At 39.8% G+C, this 21,137-nt stretch overlaps 3 protein-coding genes across 3 annotated transcripts; 2 read left to right on the forward strand and 1 right to left on the reverse strand.

The window, feature by feature from the left end:
- Positions 1–568: 568 nt before the first annotated feature.
- LOC149111343 (uncharacterized) lies at positions 569–11,528 on the forward strand. Its single transcript, XM_089292229.1, has 11 exons — positions 569–1,180; positions 2,806–2,923; positions 3,396–3,600; positions 3,907–4,124; positions 4,871–5,038; positions 5,111–5,289; positions 5,677–5,824; positions 6,523–6,567; positions 7,322–7,504; positions 8,036–8,203; positions 10,189–11,528. Exons 1-11 carry the CDS (start codon positions 833–835, stop codon positions 10,251–10,253), a joined length of 1,845 nt encoding a protein of 614 aa, XP_089148355.1. The 5' UTR covers positions 569–832; the 3' UTR covers positions 10,254–11,528.
- A 3,100-nt stretch (positions 11,529–14,628) lies between these two features.
- On the reverse strand, positions 14,629–16,203 carry LOC110056016 (uncharacterized). The gene has a single exon (XM_089292251.1). It carries the CDS (start codon positions 16,201–16,203, stop codon positions 15,412–15,414), a length of 792 nt encoding a protein of 263 aa, XP_089148377.1. The 3' UTR covers positions 14,629–15,411.
- Positions 16,204–16,500: 297 nt separating this feature from the next.
- LOC110056015 (uncharacterized) lies at positions 16,501–18,987 on the forward strand. The gene has a single exon (XM_020762451.2). It carries the CDS (start codon positions 17,816–17,818, stop codon positions 18,608–18,610), a length of 795 nt encoding a protein of 264 aa, XP_020618110.2. The 5' UTR covers positions 16,501–17,815; the 3' UTR covers positions 18,611–18,987.
- Positions 18,988–21,137: the final 2,150 nt, after the last annotated feature.

Raw genomic sequence — 21,137 nt, forward strand, 5'->3', positions numbered from 1 at the left:
CTTCTCTTTCTTTTGATTTGTTTTTTAAACAACAGCTCTCTGTCGTATAGAGATTGTAAATATTGTCTTCATAGTGAGCACAATAACGTGAAGTAGGGGGATAATAGAGAAATATTAAAAAAGTTGAAATCTAAATATTGTTTCTTCAATTTTTTTTGCGGGGGGGGGGGTCATCCCAAAAAATGACCGCTATAAGGGGGGGCCATGTGAAAAAATTGGTAAGCTGAGGGGGGGTCATGCGATTTTTAAATGGTGCTTCCCAAATCCCACCAGCCCCCCCTCCCTCATAAAAAATGAACGGTCCCTTAAGGCCGAACGTTTTATAAAATGAAGGAACTTTGCGTCACTCGAGGATGTCCGATTTTTTCTAGCTTTACTTCTTCAGTCCAACACTCAACGAACTTAATTTATAACGTAAAAATAGTATATTATAAGGACAACCTTTCTTGGCATTAGAAGCTCAAAACTCAGATAAATTGATCTTAACACCGTAACTATGGTAACGAATATTAATGACGTCCTGTAATAACGTCTTAAATTTACGCTGGTAAATTAAATTTTCAATACTCCCTTCAGAGCCTGCGATGAAGCCAATATTGAGCTGACAAGATCCGTGTCGAGCGTATTGAGACTGATAATTACTGTTTTTCAAAGCATTGTTGATTGAAAAGTTATATTTGGTATTACTTATGATGCTTCTGTTAATTATTTAAACTTAAGGGATCCAGGCTGTTACACGTAATATCTGGGCAGCTTTCCCACTGAGGTCGTTTACAGTAGCTTGTAACGTTCATTGAATTTAGCGGGGCTTTGTGTCTACAGCCCCTTAAACATGGAGATTCTATCTTGGATTAGAATACCTTTGATTCGATTTATCATTGCTTCTTTCAACTCACCAAGAGTAAACTGCCAGCATTTTAAAAGAACTGATTCGGGAGTGAGCTTTGCTCAGTTTGTGGGAAATCCATTTACAAGACTAAACGCTTCATTTCTAGCAACTTTGCAGGTTTCGAGTCTTGGTGAATGTACCTTCGAATGCATCAACCATCACGACTGTTTCTCTGTTAACTTCGGTAACCGAGTCCATGGAACACATACTTGTGAGCTGATAAACAGCGACAAGTTTAACCAGCCAGACAGGTTTGCTATCAACCAAGAGTTCTACCATTACAATATCGAGGTAGGTCCTAGTTCCGCGTTAATAAATGTTACGATGTTATGTGAAATTATGGTAAATTATTGCAACGTTTACAGCAGAACTTCAGTAACATTCATAAGAACAATATATTAAACAGAGAAACTAGTAGAGTTTGCAAAAACTTTAGTGGTGGGAAATGATTCTAAATTTTTATTTAAAAATAATTTGTGCGGGTTTTAACGTTTCTTAATACAGAGCCTGCCATTATCTCCTAGAGAAATAAAGAATTCTTGAACCTAAATAAGCTAAATTTAGACTCTTTCATTTGAGCCGGGGGGTACTCCCAGAAACGTTGGGTGGAGGTGTGCGGCCCGTTTCCCAAAACCCTTACCCTATTTATGACCAAAATCTGCGATATTTCCTACCCTATTTATGACCTGACCAAATATTCAATACCCTTTTTATGACCTGACCATGAAATCAAAACCCTGTTTCAGACCTGCGTTATAATAAGTTCCCTAGTTCAGACCGATGTTAAATTACCGTAAACATAATTTGTGAAGGGCTTTTGTTAATTTTCTATTCGATAATGATGAAAAAGTGGCTCCTTCTTAAAAACAGACCCATATCAAGGCTACAATGCAAAAACCATACCCTATTTATGGCCAAAATGACCAAAACAGGCTAAAATCGATACCCTATTTATGACCAAAACGGCTGAAAAACCATATCCTTTGGGGCCGCACACACATATAGCTCATATAAGGGAGTAGCCCGCCCCCCCGGGCATTTGAGCGACTGCCAACGACAAAGTGATCATGAAAAACTCAGAAAATAGCGCTTCATTCGACAACAAAACCGTCCGAATAAAAATTTATTCAAGGAAGTTAAGTACGGTTTTGGAAAACTGAGATCCATCTCAGTTTAGTTTGGCTTGTTAAAAATTTACTGACAGAAATGGAAATTTTAACTGTCCACCACGTATTTATTAAACGTCCGCTAAGTCAAATTAGTTATTTTGAAATTTATACTTTTCTTATACTTCTTGCCCTCCAGATGGATTGTGTTTAAAAATGAAACCAAGTACAGCAAATTTCGTTCAAAATAAATCTCCTGCTCGAGCTTTTTTGTTCTTGGCGTTAGAATTAATTACGACAAAGTCCCACTAATATACGTTTATTTACTTAAACAGCGTTGTCTGTCATATTTTTTGACTATAAATTCAACTCGAACGCTCATCGGATATAAAAAAAAATAATAGTACTGTTAGTAATAGCTGCTACTTTAGAACCTTAGAACAGCTTAGATGTAAAGGACATTTGGAGATGCTACAATTCAAAACGGATAATTTCATAATATTCTTTTCAGTCCCTTTAATTTAAATCCTTTAAAGCCGTAAGCGGCCATCTGCCATAGACAATGACAACTGGCAATTACTTATCCTGACAATAAACAGGAACAGCCGGATTAATTTTGTGTCAGCGATATTTTAGTTTAAAAAAATATTCACGTCTGAAAACTTGCTAAGCGAGCTGTATAGAATATTTTATTTATATAGTGCTATTTCTATCACTTTTACAGCGTGAAACAACACGTTCATCTTCACACTTGGTTAAACAACTTTGATTCAGATGTCACTGTTTTTATCTCTTGTTATTTTCTCAAAGACACCTTGCATGTCGAATCCATGCAGAAATGGCGGCACATGTCAGCCGATCTATGACAGAGGGGATTATCGATGCATATGTCCAATTGCGAATGTTATTGGAAAAAACTGTGAAAACTGTGAGTAGTATAAAAGCTTGAAACTGGCCTCCTTACGCAGGCGCTCTGTGGGTTTGTCGTAGGCCCTCACGCATGGTCACGCATTCATCGATCTTGATAGTGGAGAAAAGATTGCGTGACAAACCCGGAGATTTTTTGCGTAGGAGACTGGTTCCTACCGCAGACTTGGACGCTCATGAAAACTTAATCAAGATTTAATAAAAATTCACCAAACTATCCGAATTATGTGAAATTTATTTGTTTTCAGAACGTGATGTCTCCATGGCAACCACACTTTCATTATGACATTGCAATAGCTTTGAATTTTCAATGACATCATTTAAATATATTTTTCTGTTGATTTGGTTACATTCGAGTTCGTTTTGCTTGTTCTTTTAATTTTTGCTACGCCACGTTCGAAAATCATCCTAATTGCGTTGTCCTTAATGTCAGTTGAAGTTATTTCCAATAGTTATTTGCTTTCTTCTTCAAGTGTTATGCAATGAAGAAACCATCGACATCTGCACAAACGTGACAACTTCGTGGGAAGTAGAATCGAAAGGTTCTCAGAACGTTGTGTTTTCCGGCTGTAATACCACTCAGATCAGAAAGGAAGATGAACTGCTTTTTATGATAACCAGAGGAAGTTTGTCTGACTATGGGAAATACGAAATCTTGAAAGTGGAAGATGTCAATGGGTGAGTACAAATCCTTAAATAAATGAGTTTTATTTTTATCTCGGGTCTCTTTAAATCATTGATTTACTTTTGGTGTTCGGTGAGTTCAGTGTAGTTTGTGACAAGAATTCTGAAATGCAGCGAGAAGAAAATCAGAAAATGGAATTACCGTTAATGAGTTGGTTGTGGGAGGATGTTTGTATTCAACCCCCCCCCCCCCCCACCTTTTACCCCGCCCCTCCCAGCCCCTCATTTTCATCTTCCACCTGCAATCCGAATGACTTTAATGTAACGATGTTCTTGGTCTGTGTTTTTTCTTCCGTAAAGTTGCAATGTCACACTGAGGAATGCCTTTACCCTACAAGAGATATCTGATAGCAATTATGAAATTGTTCAATTATTTCCAAGTTATGACAAAGTCACACTGAGCAACAACTGCATTCTGACATGTCGGCAGCAAAACAATGGACATGGCGGCATTCTGGCACTAAGAGCGAAAAGAATGAATATCGATGGAACCTCCAAGATATTAACTACTGGAAAAGGTAGTGTGCCGTGTAAAATGCTTCTTCCATTCCAGGAAATCACCACATGTTCCAGTCATTCATTCATTAGTTCATCTATCCATCCATTCCTTCAGGCAGTCTCTCAGTCAGTCAGTTATCCAGCCAGTCAGTCAGTCAGTTAGTTATCCAGTCAGTCAGTCAGTCAGTCAGTTATCTAGTCAATCAGTCAGTCAGTTATCCAGTCAGTCAGTCGGTCAGACAGTTATCCAGTCAGTCAGTCAGTTATCTAGTCAGTCAGTCAGTCAGTCAGTTATCTAGTCAGTCAGTCAGTCAGTCAGTCACTTATCCAGTCAGTCAGTCAGTTAGTTATCCAGTCAGTCAGTCAGTCAGTTATCTAGTCAGTCAGTCAGTCAGTTATCCAGTCAGTCAGTCGGTCAGACAGTTATCCAGTCAGTCAGTCAGTTATCTAGTCAGTCAGTCAGTCAGTCAGTCACTTATCTGGTCAGTCAGTCAGTCAGTCAGTTATCTAGTCAGTCAGTCAGTCAGTTATCTAGTCAGTCAGTCAGTCAGTTATCTAGTCACTCAGTCAGTCAGTTATCTAGTCACTCAGTCAGTCAGTCAGTCAGTCAGTTATCCAGTCAGTCAGTCAGTCAGTCAGTCAGTTATCCATTCAGTCAGCCAGTCAGTCAGTTAGTTAGTCATCCATTCCCTCATCCACTGACCGACGTACGTAGAAGTCAAAGTCCCACGTTTACTCAATTAACGTATAGTTTTGTCTTCGTTAGGTTTCCGTGGTGGACAAGGTGGTGACTCTCGAGGTGGGGGTGGATATGGCGGCGAATCCTTCTTGCATCTTTTGACAGGAAACAATGGAAAAGGAGGCGACATATCTGGAGCTTCTTGGACTGCAAACACAAACGGACTTGGAGGGGGTGGTGCAGGGGATAAATATGGTCAGTTCTGTTTAATTTTCCTCATTAGTTTTAAAATGATTGGTAACCGTAAGGTAACCTTTTGATATTTAGGCAGCCAAGGAGGTCCTGGAGGATATAATGCCGGAGGGGGAGGGGCTGATTCTACTCATAATATAGATGACGGTGCCGGTGGAGGGGGAGGAGGTGGTCATTTTTCTGGTGGTGGGGGTGGTGGTGCTGGCACAGGTTGTGGTAATGATGGAGGGAAAGGAGGAACAGCATCAGCTGTTGTAAGTAAACAAGTTCTGATGTTGGTGCCCTTTTATGTTGGTTTACAAACTCGTAAATCACGACACGAACCCGTAGAGCCTGAGTGAGTTAATATCACCAAGAGAAATGACATATGCCTTGACAGGAAAGAACACTCTGACATTGTCACAGGCTAACATCAGTAGGTTCGGACTTACGTCCTGGCGTTATCAGGCGTCCAAGCTTTGGAATACAATAGCTTACCTAATAGAATAGCTTACCTCAGGGCCGTCATCGGATTATAAAACTTTTAGAAAACTTTTGACAAATGAGTGAATAAAAAAACGCGGAGACTGTTTAAATTTTAGGTTTAAGTGACCATTGGTATAATTACGAACTACAATAGATTTTTCATTGCCTTTTTCCAGATCGGTACTTACGCTGGGGGTGGGGGAGTGTCATACTGTCCTGGGGCAGCTGGCGGGAATGGAGGTCAGCAGGGAAAGCCTGAAAAAGGTTCCTGCGGTTCATCTCAAAGTGGAAAAGCTGGGACCGAGAGCCTTGGGGGCGAAGGAGGTAACGTCAGAGTGGTTTAGTTTTGCGAGGCGAATGTCTGGTCAGAGGGTGATGAAGCGTATATATAGCATCCCCACCCACCCCCTCGTCATTAACATGCAATGTTGCATATTTCTGCTGTTGTTTTCAGTACCTGTTCTTTGATACTTCCGATACTTCTGTCAGATCTGATCTGACAGAAGAAATATGTTAAGCATAAAGGATTTCTACGGGAAACTTTGAGCTAAATCAGAAGCATATAGGTTTATATGTCCCTGGCTAAATAAGTACAATGAATCACATTGTGTCTCAAGGTACCCGGCAGCTGGGAGGTGTTTTCGAACAGCTAGATACCCCGTCAGCCTGAAATTCTTATAGAATTTCCACGGAATACTCATATGCATTCAATTCTTCTTAGGATGGTAAATCTTTGTCCAGAAATGCCAAGCGATTTCAAGTATTATTTTGTCTTTGTCTTTGACAAACCCTCTAAGAGTGTTCTATTTCTAGTTTACTTTTGCGGCTTCAGTTTGTATCGAATTGACTTGAGATGTTTATCGAATTGACTTTAGATGTGTATCGAATTGACGTCGAGTTGTATCGATTCCACTTGTAGCGAAACGACTTTGTATCGAAATTTGACGACCTTGTACCGAATAGATCGTAAACCGAAAATTGTGTAACGTAGGTTGTTAACGTAGGTTTTAAATTTTTGACAGGTGACTCGGCTTGTGGTCCAGGATGGGGTGGGGGCGGGGCAGGAGGTAAGACAGCTGTCGCTTTTACTTTGGTCGTGGTTTAACAAGTGGTAACAATGTTAAGAATCTTTCCCGACCAATACAAAGAGTCCTTATAGCTTTAAACGTGTCCGCAATACCGAAGATATTAATGTAATAGGACGGATCATGGCCTGAAATGGTAGTCATCTCACGCCCTTAGCCTAATCCTCTGGCTAGAGATACTGACATTTCAAGCTAGAGGACGTACAAAAGATCGCTTCACAGATACGAAACCTAGGCTTCCGATTGTAACAATTTTTCTTGAAGAGCTTTCAATATGTAGTGGGAAATAAAACATTGCTCGATCTTCACCTTCCTTTTGTATACCCCTTAAGGTTTAAACGCGTGGCTGCAATTGAGGCCTTGCGATTTATTACACGCACTGATTTTGCCCGTTTAGGGGCTTATGTTAACAGACAATTATATGTTTCCACATAAATTACTGCACCGATTGATATTTGTAGTTTAAGGGATGAAATTTGTAAATTTCTGTTAATTGCGGTTAGCACAGGTAGTAGCAATTCTCAATTCATCTACACTTGCATAAAGTAACTAACAAATAAGCTAACGAACTAATTTTTGAAGCAACTGTCAAACTAACAACTAGCCGTCTATGGACTAACAAAATGGAAAAAAAAAGAAAGAAAGAAATTAGTTGCTAAAACTAACTAGCTGCCGACTGGCACGATCCGTGTATTTTAATTGGATTATTTTAAATGTTTTTCTCAATGTTCTTTAGGTGGAATGCAATTCGGCAACACAGACTTTACCAAACGACTAAGCTACGGTGGGGGAGGGGGTGGTGGAGGTGGTTCTGCCCATGGAGATGATCCAAACTCTGGGGGTAGGGGAGGACATGGTGGTGGTCTGGTGTATCTTCTACTTGAGGAGCTGACACTTGATGGCACGATTGAATCCAAAGGTAATACCTTACTGCCGAGCATGTGATATTTCCATTTACCTTTTGGCTGCCTATCCTTGCTTTCACGTATCCTTTTCAGTCTTTCCCAGTCCATCCCCCCATTCTTTTCCTTCATTCCCCACTCACATGGGTGCAGTACTGACGGATTGTTGCCAGGGACGACCCAGCAAAATAGTTTAGGTAATCTGCGAGATATTGTACTACTTCTCCCCCTCTTCAAACGTTGAACATCTTTTATGTTAGTCATACATACAATTCAGTCTTGTTTAGTAGTATATCACATGGTCAACTGTGTAACATGCAGCAATCAATAGACCACTTTCGGTATATTAAAATTCAGCTTGGCAGTGAGGCTTAGAGGACACAAAGAAAGGAAATTGAATGACCATGTTTATTCATTTCTTTTGTTTGTGTCCTTTAGGCCTCACTATCAAGCAGAATTTCAATATATCGAAAGTGGCCTATTGTATTTGAATTGCGCCCAAATGTCCAAAATGATTTTTTTTTTTTTTCATAATTACTTTGATAAAGGTGAAGATGGAGAGTGCCTCAGTATGAAATCACACAGATCTGCCCCAGGAGGGAGTGGTGCGGGAGGAAGTGTCGTCATCACTACCAAAACATTGCATGGAAATCCACAAGGCAGAATATTTGTTCAAGGAGGGGCTCCTGTTAAATGTGCCTTTGGTGCTGGAGGAGGTAAGTCAGCTTTTATGTTCCCATTGCAGTTCACTCACTTAAATTCTTCTATCAGCGATGACGTCAGGGCGACAACGAATGCGATGATGATGCTGACGAACTGCCATGATGATGATAACGATGACGATGACACCTATGTTGATGATGCTGACGACCACGATACCTTTTTGACGACCAAAACAGCGAACTGGCGGAGAACAAACGACGACGACTTAGTAATAACGGCGGCAGCATCACCCTGAGTACAGGGCAATCATGACTTAACGAACCTCTCTATAGCAAAGTCTTTGGTATGACGGTATAACGATCGATATTCTTCGTCCCAATAATCGTAAAATATATGGAAAAGAATTAAAGGACCCTTGTCAGCCTCTGCCATTTTCGAGAAATCATATTGCTTTACTGTAAGTTGTGTTCCTGAAAGTATGTTTAACTGCAGTTTAGTAGTTTCACAGTGATTTCCTTTGTTTCGACATGCTCCGAATAAAATATAATAGCCAAATTCTTGCATGTGAACAACGAACAAAGGTGTGGCTGACTAGGGCACTTTAACTCCGATATAACGAAACCTCGTTATAGGTCCTATGGGAACATCGTGATTTTGCCATATTGAGGTTCCACTGAAGCAGATGTTCACAGTCGACACATTTTACTAGAAACTAAGAACTAAGAACTAAGAACTCACTAATGAAAGAGGATATTTTACAACCTTGTCATCCTGACCCTCCAATAAAACAAATCATTAAAAGCTAGATCATTGGATAATGCAATTGGAGCTGGTCACGTTTTTCATTGGCTTAGCCATCATGGCTTATGAGCCATTATACCATGCTCTACAAATGTGGTAAGCGGACCGGTGATTTTTTGTGGCCTTTTTATTTTTTGTTTAGTTTTGTTTGCTATATTTAGCGGGCGTTTTTAAGGTGACCGAACACAGTTTTCGCGCGCGCTTTTGCTTATGCAATTCAGCGCGTGCACAAGGATTGCAAACAAAAAAAAAAACATGCCTTCAATAAAGCGATCATTTTATTTACTCACCACCCACACTATCTGTGCTATTTTTCTCTATAACTGACCGTAGTGTATTAATGGCTTTAGTCTTTTATTACAAAAATGTGTTAGAAAAGGTAACGATGCAAAAAACCCAGCAATTCTCGGCTTTTTCTTTATTACCGAAAGAATCCAGTCAAATGCAGCGCATGTGTAGTAAGTAAAAAAATTGCGATTGAATGAAAAATTGCACTCACGGAACCACTCATTAGAATTTCACGAAATTTGGCACGAAAATACTTTAGGAAATAAGTAACTGGAGTACTGAAAATGATTGAACTTTAACTGAGGAAATTCTAGATATTCCAGTGAACCTTCAACAAGGGATATTGAAGATCTCTCTGTTAAATTATTAGCAAAATGGTGTTAACTTCTGAGAATCGTTACAAGCTTGTTGCATGCAAATTATAGAGAAAATCTAATGACTAGATTTTTTACAAACAAACAAAACCGATTTTTAAGGCTTGTTTATATTTATTCATGTTGCCATGGCAACGGCACATACGTCAGCTTAACCATTAAAAAACCAAAGTTTGTCTTGTTAACTTGCTCAGTTGCTGCCATTTTTTGACGACCGAGGGATCAAGGGTTTTAGAGAAAAAGGTGAATGAAACACAGGTATCAAAAACTGTGTTCAGCCACCTTAGTAACACAATTATTCCACTAACTCGGCGCTATGCCCCTCGTTGGCTATCTACCATCTCATATCCAACGCGCGCTCGTGGAATAATTGTTAACTAGCACAGCCAGGAGCAGTGGATAGGTGATTGTTAAAATGTGTCTTTTTTACCATCTACACTGGCGGGAAGGTACAGGCAGTCTGATACAAAAATACATATATTTGATGCAATGTGTCTGCTTCGAGATAAAATCTGAAGAAGAAAACATCTCTTAGCTTCACTAATGTGCTGCTGTTGTTACTTTTGCTTCCCAAGGAGGGGGAGGTGGCATGGGTCGCTGGGTGGTAAAGACAGAGGACTCACTATTGAAGTCTGGATAGCAGCTGACAAGTTAAATCAAGTCCAAACCAGGGGCCCATTTCGCGAAGGTCCCGAAAAGTTTTCGCACTCGGAAAGTCGTAGCAAAATCTCAAACCTTATGATTACAGAGCTGTTTTATTCACATATTCTTAATATGAACATAGTTCTCGTCATAAAAGTCGTTTCAGACGTACACACCTCTCTGTTTTTAGATACAGATTGATTAAAAATTGCTTTGCGGGCCCGAAAAGTTTCCGGGGCTTTGGAGAAAAGGGCCCCAGGCTCTATTTTATAACTGAATGATGGTGCGATTCCTGGAATGACGTCATTATCGTGCTAAACGACTGAAGAAAAAACAACACTTATTCCTCGGTAAATAGACAGGTTTTTCCAGTTATAATATTGTACCTCACACACTGTCACAGAGTGGCTTGTACAAAGCAAGAATTTAGATTTTTTCTGATGGATTCAGATTTCTTTTCAAAGAGTTTTAAAACCTTATCGTGAATTAGTTCCGCACTTAGAATTGTAATTATTGTAATCTACGGGAAATGTCATAACATTTAAGCAATAGAACACTTTTTCCGTGTTTACATAGCCTCATCTATACATGAGTAGGGTTCGGAGAATTCGAGACAGTTATGCAAACCCAAGACGTAGTCGAGGGTTTGCATAACCTTCGAGAATTCTCCCAATCCCCAAATGTTTAGATGAGGCTATGTAAACACGGAAAAAAGTACTCTATTGCTTTTATAAAATAATTTTCAAAAATACGCGTGTTTACTTGCTCTCATCTAAACACATCTATTGACCAATGAGAGCGCGCGTAGTAGCCCAGTTATTTTATAAGGCAATGTATGAATCCTAAATGTAGAATAATTATAAATTCATAAATGCTGACATAGAAAGGAACTTTTCTCTAAATCTTACGATTACTTATAGTCTAGCATTTCGTATTACCTGTTCTCAAATATGAAGTAGATTATTTCCAATTAACACCATTATTTACCTATATCTTGAGCAATTTCCTCGAACTTATCTTGAACGGAAGATCTAAACGTTTAGCAATTTCCTTTACGGAGTTGGTGTTTATAAGACTTGACTTAATTGTTTATTTTGCTGTAAACCTTAAAGTTCACATGCCATTATTATCGCATCGTGAGCATATATAAGCAAGCACGTACTGTACTCTATTTGACTGATTTACCTTGATCTACCTTGATTTACCCTGAATTACCTTCGACCTATGTACTACGAGTTTTAATCTACAATAAAGAAGACAAGAGAGTTCCAAATCTGTGAGAGTCCTTGCTGATTTACTGTCCGGCTGACGAGAGACAACGACCCTGTACCTTTGCGGCATTAAATAACGAGTGCCGTGCAGCGAGCCTCTGCTCTTCCGAGCTTTCCTCAAGACAAGTCCATCCGCCGTTATTCCTGTATTCCACAGCACCAAAGCTGATAGTCCATATCCGTCCCTAACCGCGCAGTTTCGCACGGAAAATCTTTCGTTACTATATTTAGCCTGAGCGAGGTTTTAGAGCCATAGGCATCCTGGACAAATTCAATTTTACAAGGCATTGTCCTCGGCGTCGCTGTTGTCATTGTTAAGATCCCTATATTTGCATCTCGGATGCTGGAAGGTCGATACACTTGTTTAACGTGGGGTTTCTCATCCTAAGTGGCTGCTTTGTGCTTTGCTCATGTTTTGTCCCAAGACCAGTTGAACGCCTGTGAGAGTATCGTGTAAAAACCGTAAACAATCACATAAGATGCAGCTCTTTGCCAAGGTTCTTTTTAATTCAGCGATTAAGTTGTCGAGCGTTTCGGTAGGAAGTTTTTCCCTCCTGCTGAAACAATCTCGTTTACGTTACTTCGCCGATGCAATACATTTTCATCTTCCTCGTTACTACACGGCAATCGTTTGCATCTTCTTCTTCAGTATAGCTTAAGGCTAGTTACTCCACCGCAATATACTTAATCTCTCTTAAAACAATACCTGCTGGATATATGATCAACTATTCTTCCTCGACCATCCCCCGAAATATCTCCCCCAAGATCTCCTCACAGCCTGCATTTCATCATTCCCCCAACATATATCTACACAGCCTACATCTCATTAATCCCCTACATGTAACTATACAGTCTACGTCTCATTAATCCCCTACATATACCTACACCCCATACATCTCATTAATCTTCCACGTATACACCCCATACATCTCATTAATCCCCTACATATATCTACACAGCCTACATCTCATTAATGCCCCACATATACCTACACCCCATACATCTCATTAATCCCCCACATATACCTACACAGTATACATCTCATTAATTCCCCACATCTACCTTCACCCCATACGTCTCATTAATCACCTACATATACCTACACAGCTTACATCTCATCAATCCCCCGCATATACCTACACAACCTGCATCTAATTTATCCCCCACATATACCTACACAGCACACATCTCATTAATTCCCCACGTCTACATTCACCCCATACATCTCATTAATCCCTACATATATCTACACAGCCTACATCTCATTAATCCCCCACATATACCAACACAACCTACATCTTATTTATCCCCCACATATACCTACACAGCATACATCTCATTAAATCCCCACATATACCTACAAAGCTTTCATCGTATTAATTCCCCACATATACCTACACAGCCTACATCTCATTAATGCCCCACATATACCTACAAAGCTTTCATCGTATTAATTCCCCACATATACCTACACAGCCTACATATCATTAATTCCCAACATATACCTATACAGCCTACATCTCATGAATTAATCCCTCAAATTTACCTTCACAGTTTGCATTTCATTAAATCGTTTCTAGAGTCATTACTCATGATACATTCAGTGGTTATCAACTCATGTAGAACCAAGTGGTTTTAAGATATCTTGGAACAAGTCAATTGACGATCGTTTTTCAAATTATCTGTTCACTTGCCGTGCGTTCGATCAGCCGTTCGAACGAATACCGTAAGGAACGTTTTCGCGTGAGAGGTCACATATTTGCCGATGCATTTTTGTGGTTGAATCGGCAGAGTTCCCCTTTCAACGACGCTTTTAGGGCCGAGAAAGTAAAATTGGCGATGCACTTACTTCTTTTTACGTGACGCGTGATTGGTGAAAAAAATTCTCCCTGAAGCGTGATTTAATAGAAAAATTCAGCGTGATGCGTGATTGGTACCCCACCTTTGCCACCGTCTTTTCAATGAAAAGTTTTCCGACTTCTCGTGAAAAGATGAAATGCGCTGGTAGCCTTTAGCTTCCTGGTTGTTGGACATTGTTGATATGGTGCTATTATTCAAAGTAATGATGTAAACACTCCGATGTATTCTGTGTTTAGTACACTATGTTGACGTATGCTGTAAGCCCCTATAAAAGGAGGACCCTAAAAACAGGAACAGTGGAATGACGGAACCGCGGAATGGCGGAATTATTCTTTTCAATCCGCCATTACGTCTCTTAGGATTTGGGTAATTTTCCGCCGTTCTGTCTTTCTATATTTTAGGATTTGGGGTGATTTTTCCGCCGTTCCGTCATCCCTCTATTCCGACTTTTTGGGTTGCTCCCTGACGCTCCGAAACTTTCCAATAATTAGCAGCGGGGGGGAGTGGGGTGGTGGCCGGGGAGGGTGGATAGGTGTTGTTGCGAAATTGCTTCCACTGAGTAGAGATAGTAAAATCGAGAATTTGTAAAGCAAAACACAGCTTTGAAAAGACAGTGCAGCATTAATCATGTCTTTTCCAGTTTATTGTGTTTGAACACTGAATAACGCTATATAGGCTATATAGGTTAGAGCCATACGGTACGGAGATGCTAGCTTTGGAATTGCGTGTCTCCAAAATACAACAAACACTGTATTTTGGCGGAAGAGCAATCAGGAGAAATACGACATTTGCCTATTTTTTTTCGAGCTCTGAAGTTTAAGGTTTTTTTCAGGTCAAAGCTTCGAGGCACCTGTGATTTCTGAAATTAATATACTTTTTATATATATATATATATATATATATATATATATATATATATATATATATATATATATATATATATATATATATATATATATATATATATATATATATATATATATATATAAGAATATCGTTTTTCCTGCCCAGGCTGAATATTCTTATTTTTCTGCCGATTTTAGGCTGAAAGCATTCTTGTGAATATTCTTAGATTATAACGCATGACATTTCTGCAAATGAATATTTGAAAGATCATATATCCAAACTGCGGAGAAAGATATGAAGACATCAGTGATCATCGCAGGTAGTGATTACTCGGGTTAGTGGTGGGGTGGGGAGCCATTTTTTGGCCAGTTTTGCTGTTTAGAGAAAGGGAGACTATTTTCGGTTTAGTTAAAAATGTATAATTGTATTGTATTGTATTGTATTGTATTGTATTTACAAATTTTTAACACTCATTATATTCTTTTCAAAATCTCATCATCGGATTTATTCTTAAATTCTTACAATTTCGCAGATTTCAGCTTCGATATTCTTATAAAACATATTTATATTTATATCTTATAAACAAATAAAGGGTTTCCCATCACTGTGAATATTAACTAACTACTTAACAATTAAACATCTAAATATAAAATACATATTTAACAATTAAGTTTCTAAAATATACATAATAGCACACGAAATGAATCACAAGGGGTGAGATGGTCCGCTAAAGCAGATTTAAAAGACTCTACGGAAGGTTGATCTAACAAAGAGGAAGGGAGAACGTTCCATTCCTTCACAATTCTCGCCAACAAAAAAACTATTTTCCTTATTAAAAATTATGTAATTGCATACGATAGCACACACTGCAAGCAGAGCCTTTTCTTACGGTACATATGCTTTGTACCGTCTCCTGTCCGCTCAAAAAAGCGATAAAAGAGGCTCTGCTCGCAGGGTGACGATAGCAACAAGCAGTCTGTAATTGTGTGTTATTTGCATTAACCGGGCCTGGTGGCAGAGTTTTTCTTGAATGCAGTGGTTGACCAATTGTGCTATCCACGAAATATTGACTGATCAGTGATTAAATGACATTTTAAAATAACTCGAGCAGATAATTATGCAGTTTGTTCCCGTTTGCATTTACCGTAGAAGTCTTTAGAAACTAAACGGGCATGCATGTTACATGCTAATCGGTTTAGTTGCAATAGTTATGCAATAAAAGTCGCCTTCCTCAGCCCATACCTTGAACGACTTAACAGGCGAGTCTGCACTTGAATAGCGCGCGCAAAAGCGCACTAATCTATCTTCCGTCACGAGCTTTGGGTCAAAAATGCCGTGTGTAGTTGCCCAGAAATGTGAGCACAGATTCTCACCGCTCTCGTACTGACGATCAGCAAGACTCTCGTCATAACTCTGTACAATGTCGAATCCAGCGGCTATGCACATCTTTTCAATGTCTGACCTTGTTTTTAACTGATACGTGTTTAGTATCCTGTCCAGATTTTCTGGGTTAAGTTCGTGATAAACGTGCTCATGCATCGGAGGTAAGTGATCGAGATAACTCAGAACAATCTTCCCGCCCGGTCTGAGGCTTCTAAACATGTTCTCGAATGCCTCTCTTTTGTCCGGAACCCAGTGAAGCACAGCATTGCTAAAGACGATGTCGTAAGTCTCCGAACTCATTCCGGGGAAGTAAGCAGCGCTTCCTTCGTGAAACGTAAGGTTTTTGACTCCCTTGTGAGTCTCCTGAGCCACATGAACTCGGCCGATGTCAGGATCAACGGCTACGACTTTGCCTTGTTGTCCTACAAGCTCTGCAAGATGTGCCGACAGCTCGCCAGTACCGCAACCCAAATCTAAGATGGCGTCTCCAGAACAAGACCTCATGTAATTCTGTATCGGTCCTTTACCGACATGTCTTATAAGACCTGAAGTTCGCTGGTATCCTTCTGCGTGATTGTTGTCGGACATCACGGATCTAACCAAAGCCTTTTAGCGACGGAGTCGCAGTCGGAGTCGATGAGTCTCCAAAGAAAAATCGAAGTCAAAACAGAAAATAGGAGTCATAAGTTGAGTCGTGCGTGACGCGAAAGAAAACCGCGAGAAGAGCATGGCCGCGCGGCCGCGCGAGCTCCTGGAGGTGAGACGCGCGTCTCGCCTCCAGGATTTCTCGCGGCCATTTTTCTCTCGCGGTTTTCTTTCGCGTCACGCAACGACGGACAAAGCGAAAGAGGGACTACTCGTAGTCGAGAGTCGAAAGAGTCATCAGAACGTTTCCATCTCATTCCGATCTCACTTACGACTCTGTCGCTTATGATCCAATTAATTGACTGTCGGAGTTGAAAGCAGAATCAGAGGATCCAACTAATGATAAAGCTCTAGAAACCCTTGCTTGCGACTCCCACAATATATCAAGTTTTCATTAGATTATAAGCGGCGGAGTCATAAGCGGAACTGCATGCCAGCTTCATTTTCTCCCCAGGTCGTATCGCTCTACGTTTCTAATTACGATTCCGACTAATGAAAATTATCCTTGAGCCGTTTTCTTTGATCATTTTATTTCACAAATACTTTTCGGACCATGCCAGACACCCCTGTATAAAGCATTCATTCAGAGCATTTCTACTTCTAAGAATGTTTTGATCCGCCGATCAAAGCAGTTAGTGTTGCGCACTAATGACTCACTAAAATTTAAACCGGACTAGTCATTTACCAAGACCCTAAAAAACATTCTATATGCTATTTCTATGCGGATAAGTACTCAAGCACGTGAGGCATGGCTCAAGGTCTGGCTAATTTGCATACAATTTTGAAAGAATCATAGTTTACGGCCATTTAGGAAAACACTATGTATATATAGGTAATCGTGCAGTTAAGGACTTCATTACATGTGATCATTCAATTTTATCAAACCGCAGTTCCGCTAGGTGTTGCTTGTTTGTCCCATTTTGTTTAACTCTGACCAGACTGTAATTCGTGTCTGAAGTAATATGCAGGTTTATGTGATCTGTTTTTAGAAACAGTGCCCAGAGCTAATGTAGGCCCGGCGTTTTCAGTGAAATTTCACGATGGGTCAAACATATGATGAGCGTACACCTTCAGGATAATCTCTAAACAGTCGCGCGAACCAAACATGTAGGGGTTTCACACTAAAGAGGGGTTATACCCGAAACGTTTGTGATTTTTCACAAGACGACACTTTGACATTATTCTACGTTATCAGTTTTCAAGTTATATTTCCTTTTGAACGTTTATAATCCCTAAAGAGCCTGGGAGCGAGATTACTACGCGCGTGCAGACTCCCAACTGATCAGTTTAAATTGTTACGTTACATTAGTAATTCTTAATTTAATATTTACTAAATTAGGCTTAATTAATTTCACTACTGCCTCTGTGGGCTCAATATTAACTGATGTTTGCATCACTCCTGAGTTCTTCTAGCGGAACAACCTGAACAACGCACAACTTCATCAGTTCCTAACTCATAGCTACAAGACTAGCCTGTAGTTTACAACGTGTAAGTTTTGTATTCTATCTCGCGCTCAAAGTCCTTGTTTTTGAAAGGTAGTTACAGGTGGGATGAATGGTCTTATATTTTACTGGTAGACAAGCCGGCTCATGCCAATCGCGTGGTGAAATCTCCTTATTAATATTAACAAATCAAGGGTCGATTGATCGCCGAATCTTGTGTAGATCGTCAAATTTTATTTTGAAAAACGTGGAATGTTTTCAGATTCACTCAGCGCTTTGTACAGATGTATCTGAGCTGAAACCAAACATGGAACTCCGAAGCTTTATTCGATTCTGTCAATTCATGAAAATGTTCGTTACATTTTCCGGAGTGTTAATCTTTAATCACACTTCAAGTCATCTGCTGCTCAGATTTTGCGGATATTCAATTGTTTCTATGGTCGTAGTGTATGTTCTTTGCTTTACTTCACTGGCGATTTTCTGGTGCGGATTTCAACGCTCGTTAAGAGCCAGTGGAACAAGAGAACGTCAACAGATTCTACAAGATCTACGCTCCATTGAGACTGAGAAAATTCCTCTAATCATTGACCGGTTTTTAGAGCTAGATAGAGCTGGAACACAGAGAGTAAATCACGCTAACAAAGTCGCTGACTGTGCTGCGGATAAACAATGTGTAGTTTGCTTAGATGCCGAAGCTTGTATTCAAACTTTCCCGTGTGAACACGTCGTGGTGTGTGGTTGGTGTGCGTGGCAATCTCTGAAGATTGCGTTCATGCAGCAGTCCCCGCATCGCTGTGTCGTCTGCAGGACTGAGATTCAGGATTTCAGCGGTTGTTTGATAAAGGACTTGGTAAATCTGAACTGGAAGGATGTGAAGAAGATCATTGAAGAAATTAAAACTGGCTAAGCTCCTGGCCGGATTCACGGAAAAGTGGAATCAAATGAGGAGAACTGGACGAATGATCCCAGTTTACGGCAAATATCCACCCTCCTGGGTGAACCTTCTGCCTTTTGAAGCTCGGTAAAATAAAGGCTTTGCTCGTAGGATGATAAATAACACACACGGAATAATTTCAGAATTCTAATTCATGGCTGCAAGAGTGGATAAACGTGACATGATCAGCGGGCACAGTTGTAATCACAAAGTAACTTTTAAGTATAACTGCTGTCTAAATCACCCCGTGTCTGTTTGACAACGATAAAACTGATATTATAAGCAGTAAGTAAATGTTCTTCGCTTGTTGAAGAAAAAAATAAGATAAATTAAAGAAATTTAGAAATGTCGTTGTAACTCTTTTAGACGTGTAACGGTTAGTGCTTTTTGCGTACCTTATAACAGAGCGATACTTGAGCGGATGTTTTAAGGCCACGCGCCGATCGTTTGTAAGCACGGCTAGACTCGAAATAAAGGCTACAATCGTTACGTACTCTACTCATAAAACCAATCACCCGAACAACGGGTTCTTGGACGGTTTCGTTATTGTAGAAAGCAAGATTTTGCGCCACTCGCATGGGTATAAGAACCCCTGTGACGAGAAGATCAACAATCGTCAATGAAAGTATGTAGAAATTCAGGCGATTTGAAGAGACCTGTTTTTCAAAATCGCCAAGCAGACCAGGCAGTTGCCAAATGTTGCCAGCACGACAAGACATATTTCGATCAAGGCTGCATGCCAAGAAAAGCTCTTGTTTGGAATAAAATGCAATTAGAAGTGTTGCGTTGGTAGTCCCTCCTTTATCCACGGCATGGCTTTTGTGCAGTTGTCAGTCAGAAACAGGATATAGAATAGCTGAAGATCTGAATCTGAGTACTCAGCACGACAAATATGAATATCTATTCATGTGAAACTTGCACAGACGACGTGTACGTTCAAATACCAGCTGCAAATTGCCTTTACATTGTCGTCCAAAAATGCCTGAAACAATCATATAAGCATGTACTGTACATTACAGGCAAGACCGAGGAACAATTGAAGTGCACACTTTGCCCGTTCGTAATTTTACACCACAAATTGATCGATAATATTGTTTATTTTTTTATGCGCTTTTAATTTTAGAAGCTATTGTTTTTTTTTCAACTCGTCAGTTTTTCACTTAAATTGGTTCTAATTAATAAACCCATTCTATGCCTCTTCAAATTATTTCTGGAGACTCTGAAACTTATATTTGTCGTTTTCTTTATCATCAATACCTCTAACTACTCACTGCAGCTTGCATGCCTTCGTTATATAAAGAGTGAATCTTTGTATCAATCATACTGTTTCAACTACATGTTATTACTTATTATTTCCTTGACAATAGCCCGCTCGGATCATAAGCGCTCGGTCGCTAAACCCCGCTCCCCCTTCTCTCTAGAACAGCATTTTCGGTGTCAGAATTAGATGTTGTTCTTTCACTGGGTTGTCCTGAGCAGCACTTATAAGCGTCTGATCAACACGAGATTGACGGCGGATCGGTACGAACTGTGAACAAGGAACCATGGCCAGTCTTAGTTTTGTATCTATACAGTATCTAGATTTAGCCTAGGACTGTGAAGCTTTCAAGAGCTACTCAACTGAAGTCACCTGTCTTTAAACAGCTTTCCCAGAAGATGTCATAAGGTTATTAGTTAAACGTTTTCGTTCATACAAATACTGCCAACATGGTTGATAGCTTGTCACTTTCGGGCAGTCGTCGTATTTTGGAGATTGAAAATCGTATTTTGTTGCTACAGTTACGGTGCCATGTTTTTAACAATCGAGGCTAAATAGAGGGGAAGAGACGGGGCGCTTATTTGTGACAGGGGTGGTTATTCAGTTACGCGCTACTGATTTTGATACAAACATCTCAATGTCTAAAGTGAAAAGAGATATTTCGTTTGAAGGAACAGTCCCTCACATGAAAATAACAGTCGAAATACTTATATTACGAGCTTAAAATTTCTTGTGATGTAGGATCTGAGCTGTTCAGAAGGAACATGAATCACGGATGATTTCAATGTAGTCTGTACAATGTGCTTACTGGAGTGGGGGCCTTATGTAGACGCTTCTCAACAAAATTAAAAAGAAGGGTGTGTGTATTGGTAAGGGGACACTGGACAGAACGATTACGTACTGTACGGGGGAATCCTTGTTTCAGTACAATATTTGCCTCATCAGCATAAGCAATTCAGTTTCCGATGGAGCTACAAATAAATCAGTTCTGAATATTGAAAGGTCATAGTACGATCAACTCTGCCAATTAACATGAGCCTGATGTATTGAATACTTTTCGTGCAACACGGGTTTAAAATCTTAAAATTTTACAAAGAATGTATGAGTTCATTATCGCTTTAGCCACCCAGAAGTTTTGCAGTTTTTGAAAGACAATATCTCCTTGAATATTACACCCAAAGAAATAAAAATTTCACCATGTATTAAGTTTCACTAGCTCTTTAGCTGCTTTGAGTCAACTCA

Source organism: Orbicella faveolata, unplaced genomic scaffold (genome assembly GCF_042242905.1).
Source record: "Orbicella faveolata isolate gen_17 unplaced genomic scaffold, um_ofav_v1 contig_24, whole genome shotgun sequence".
NCBI lineage: Eukaryota > Metazoa > Cnidaria > Anthozoa > Scleractinia > Merulinidae > Orbicella > Orbicella faveolata.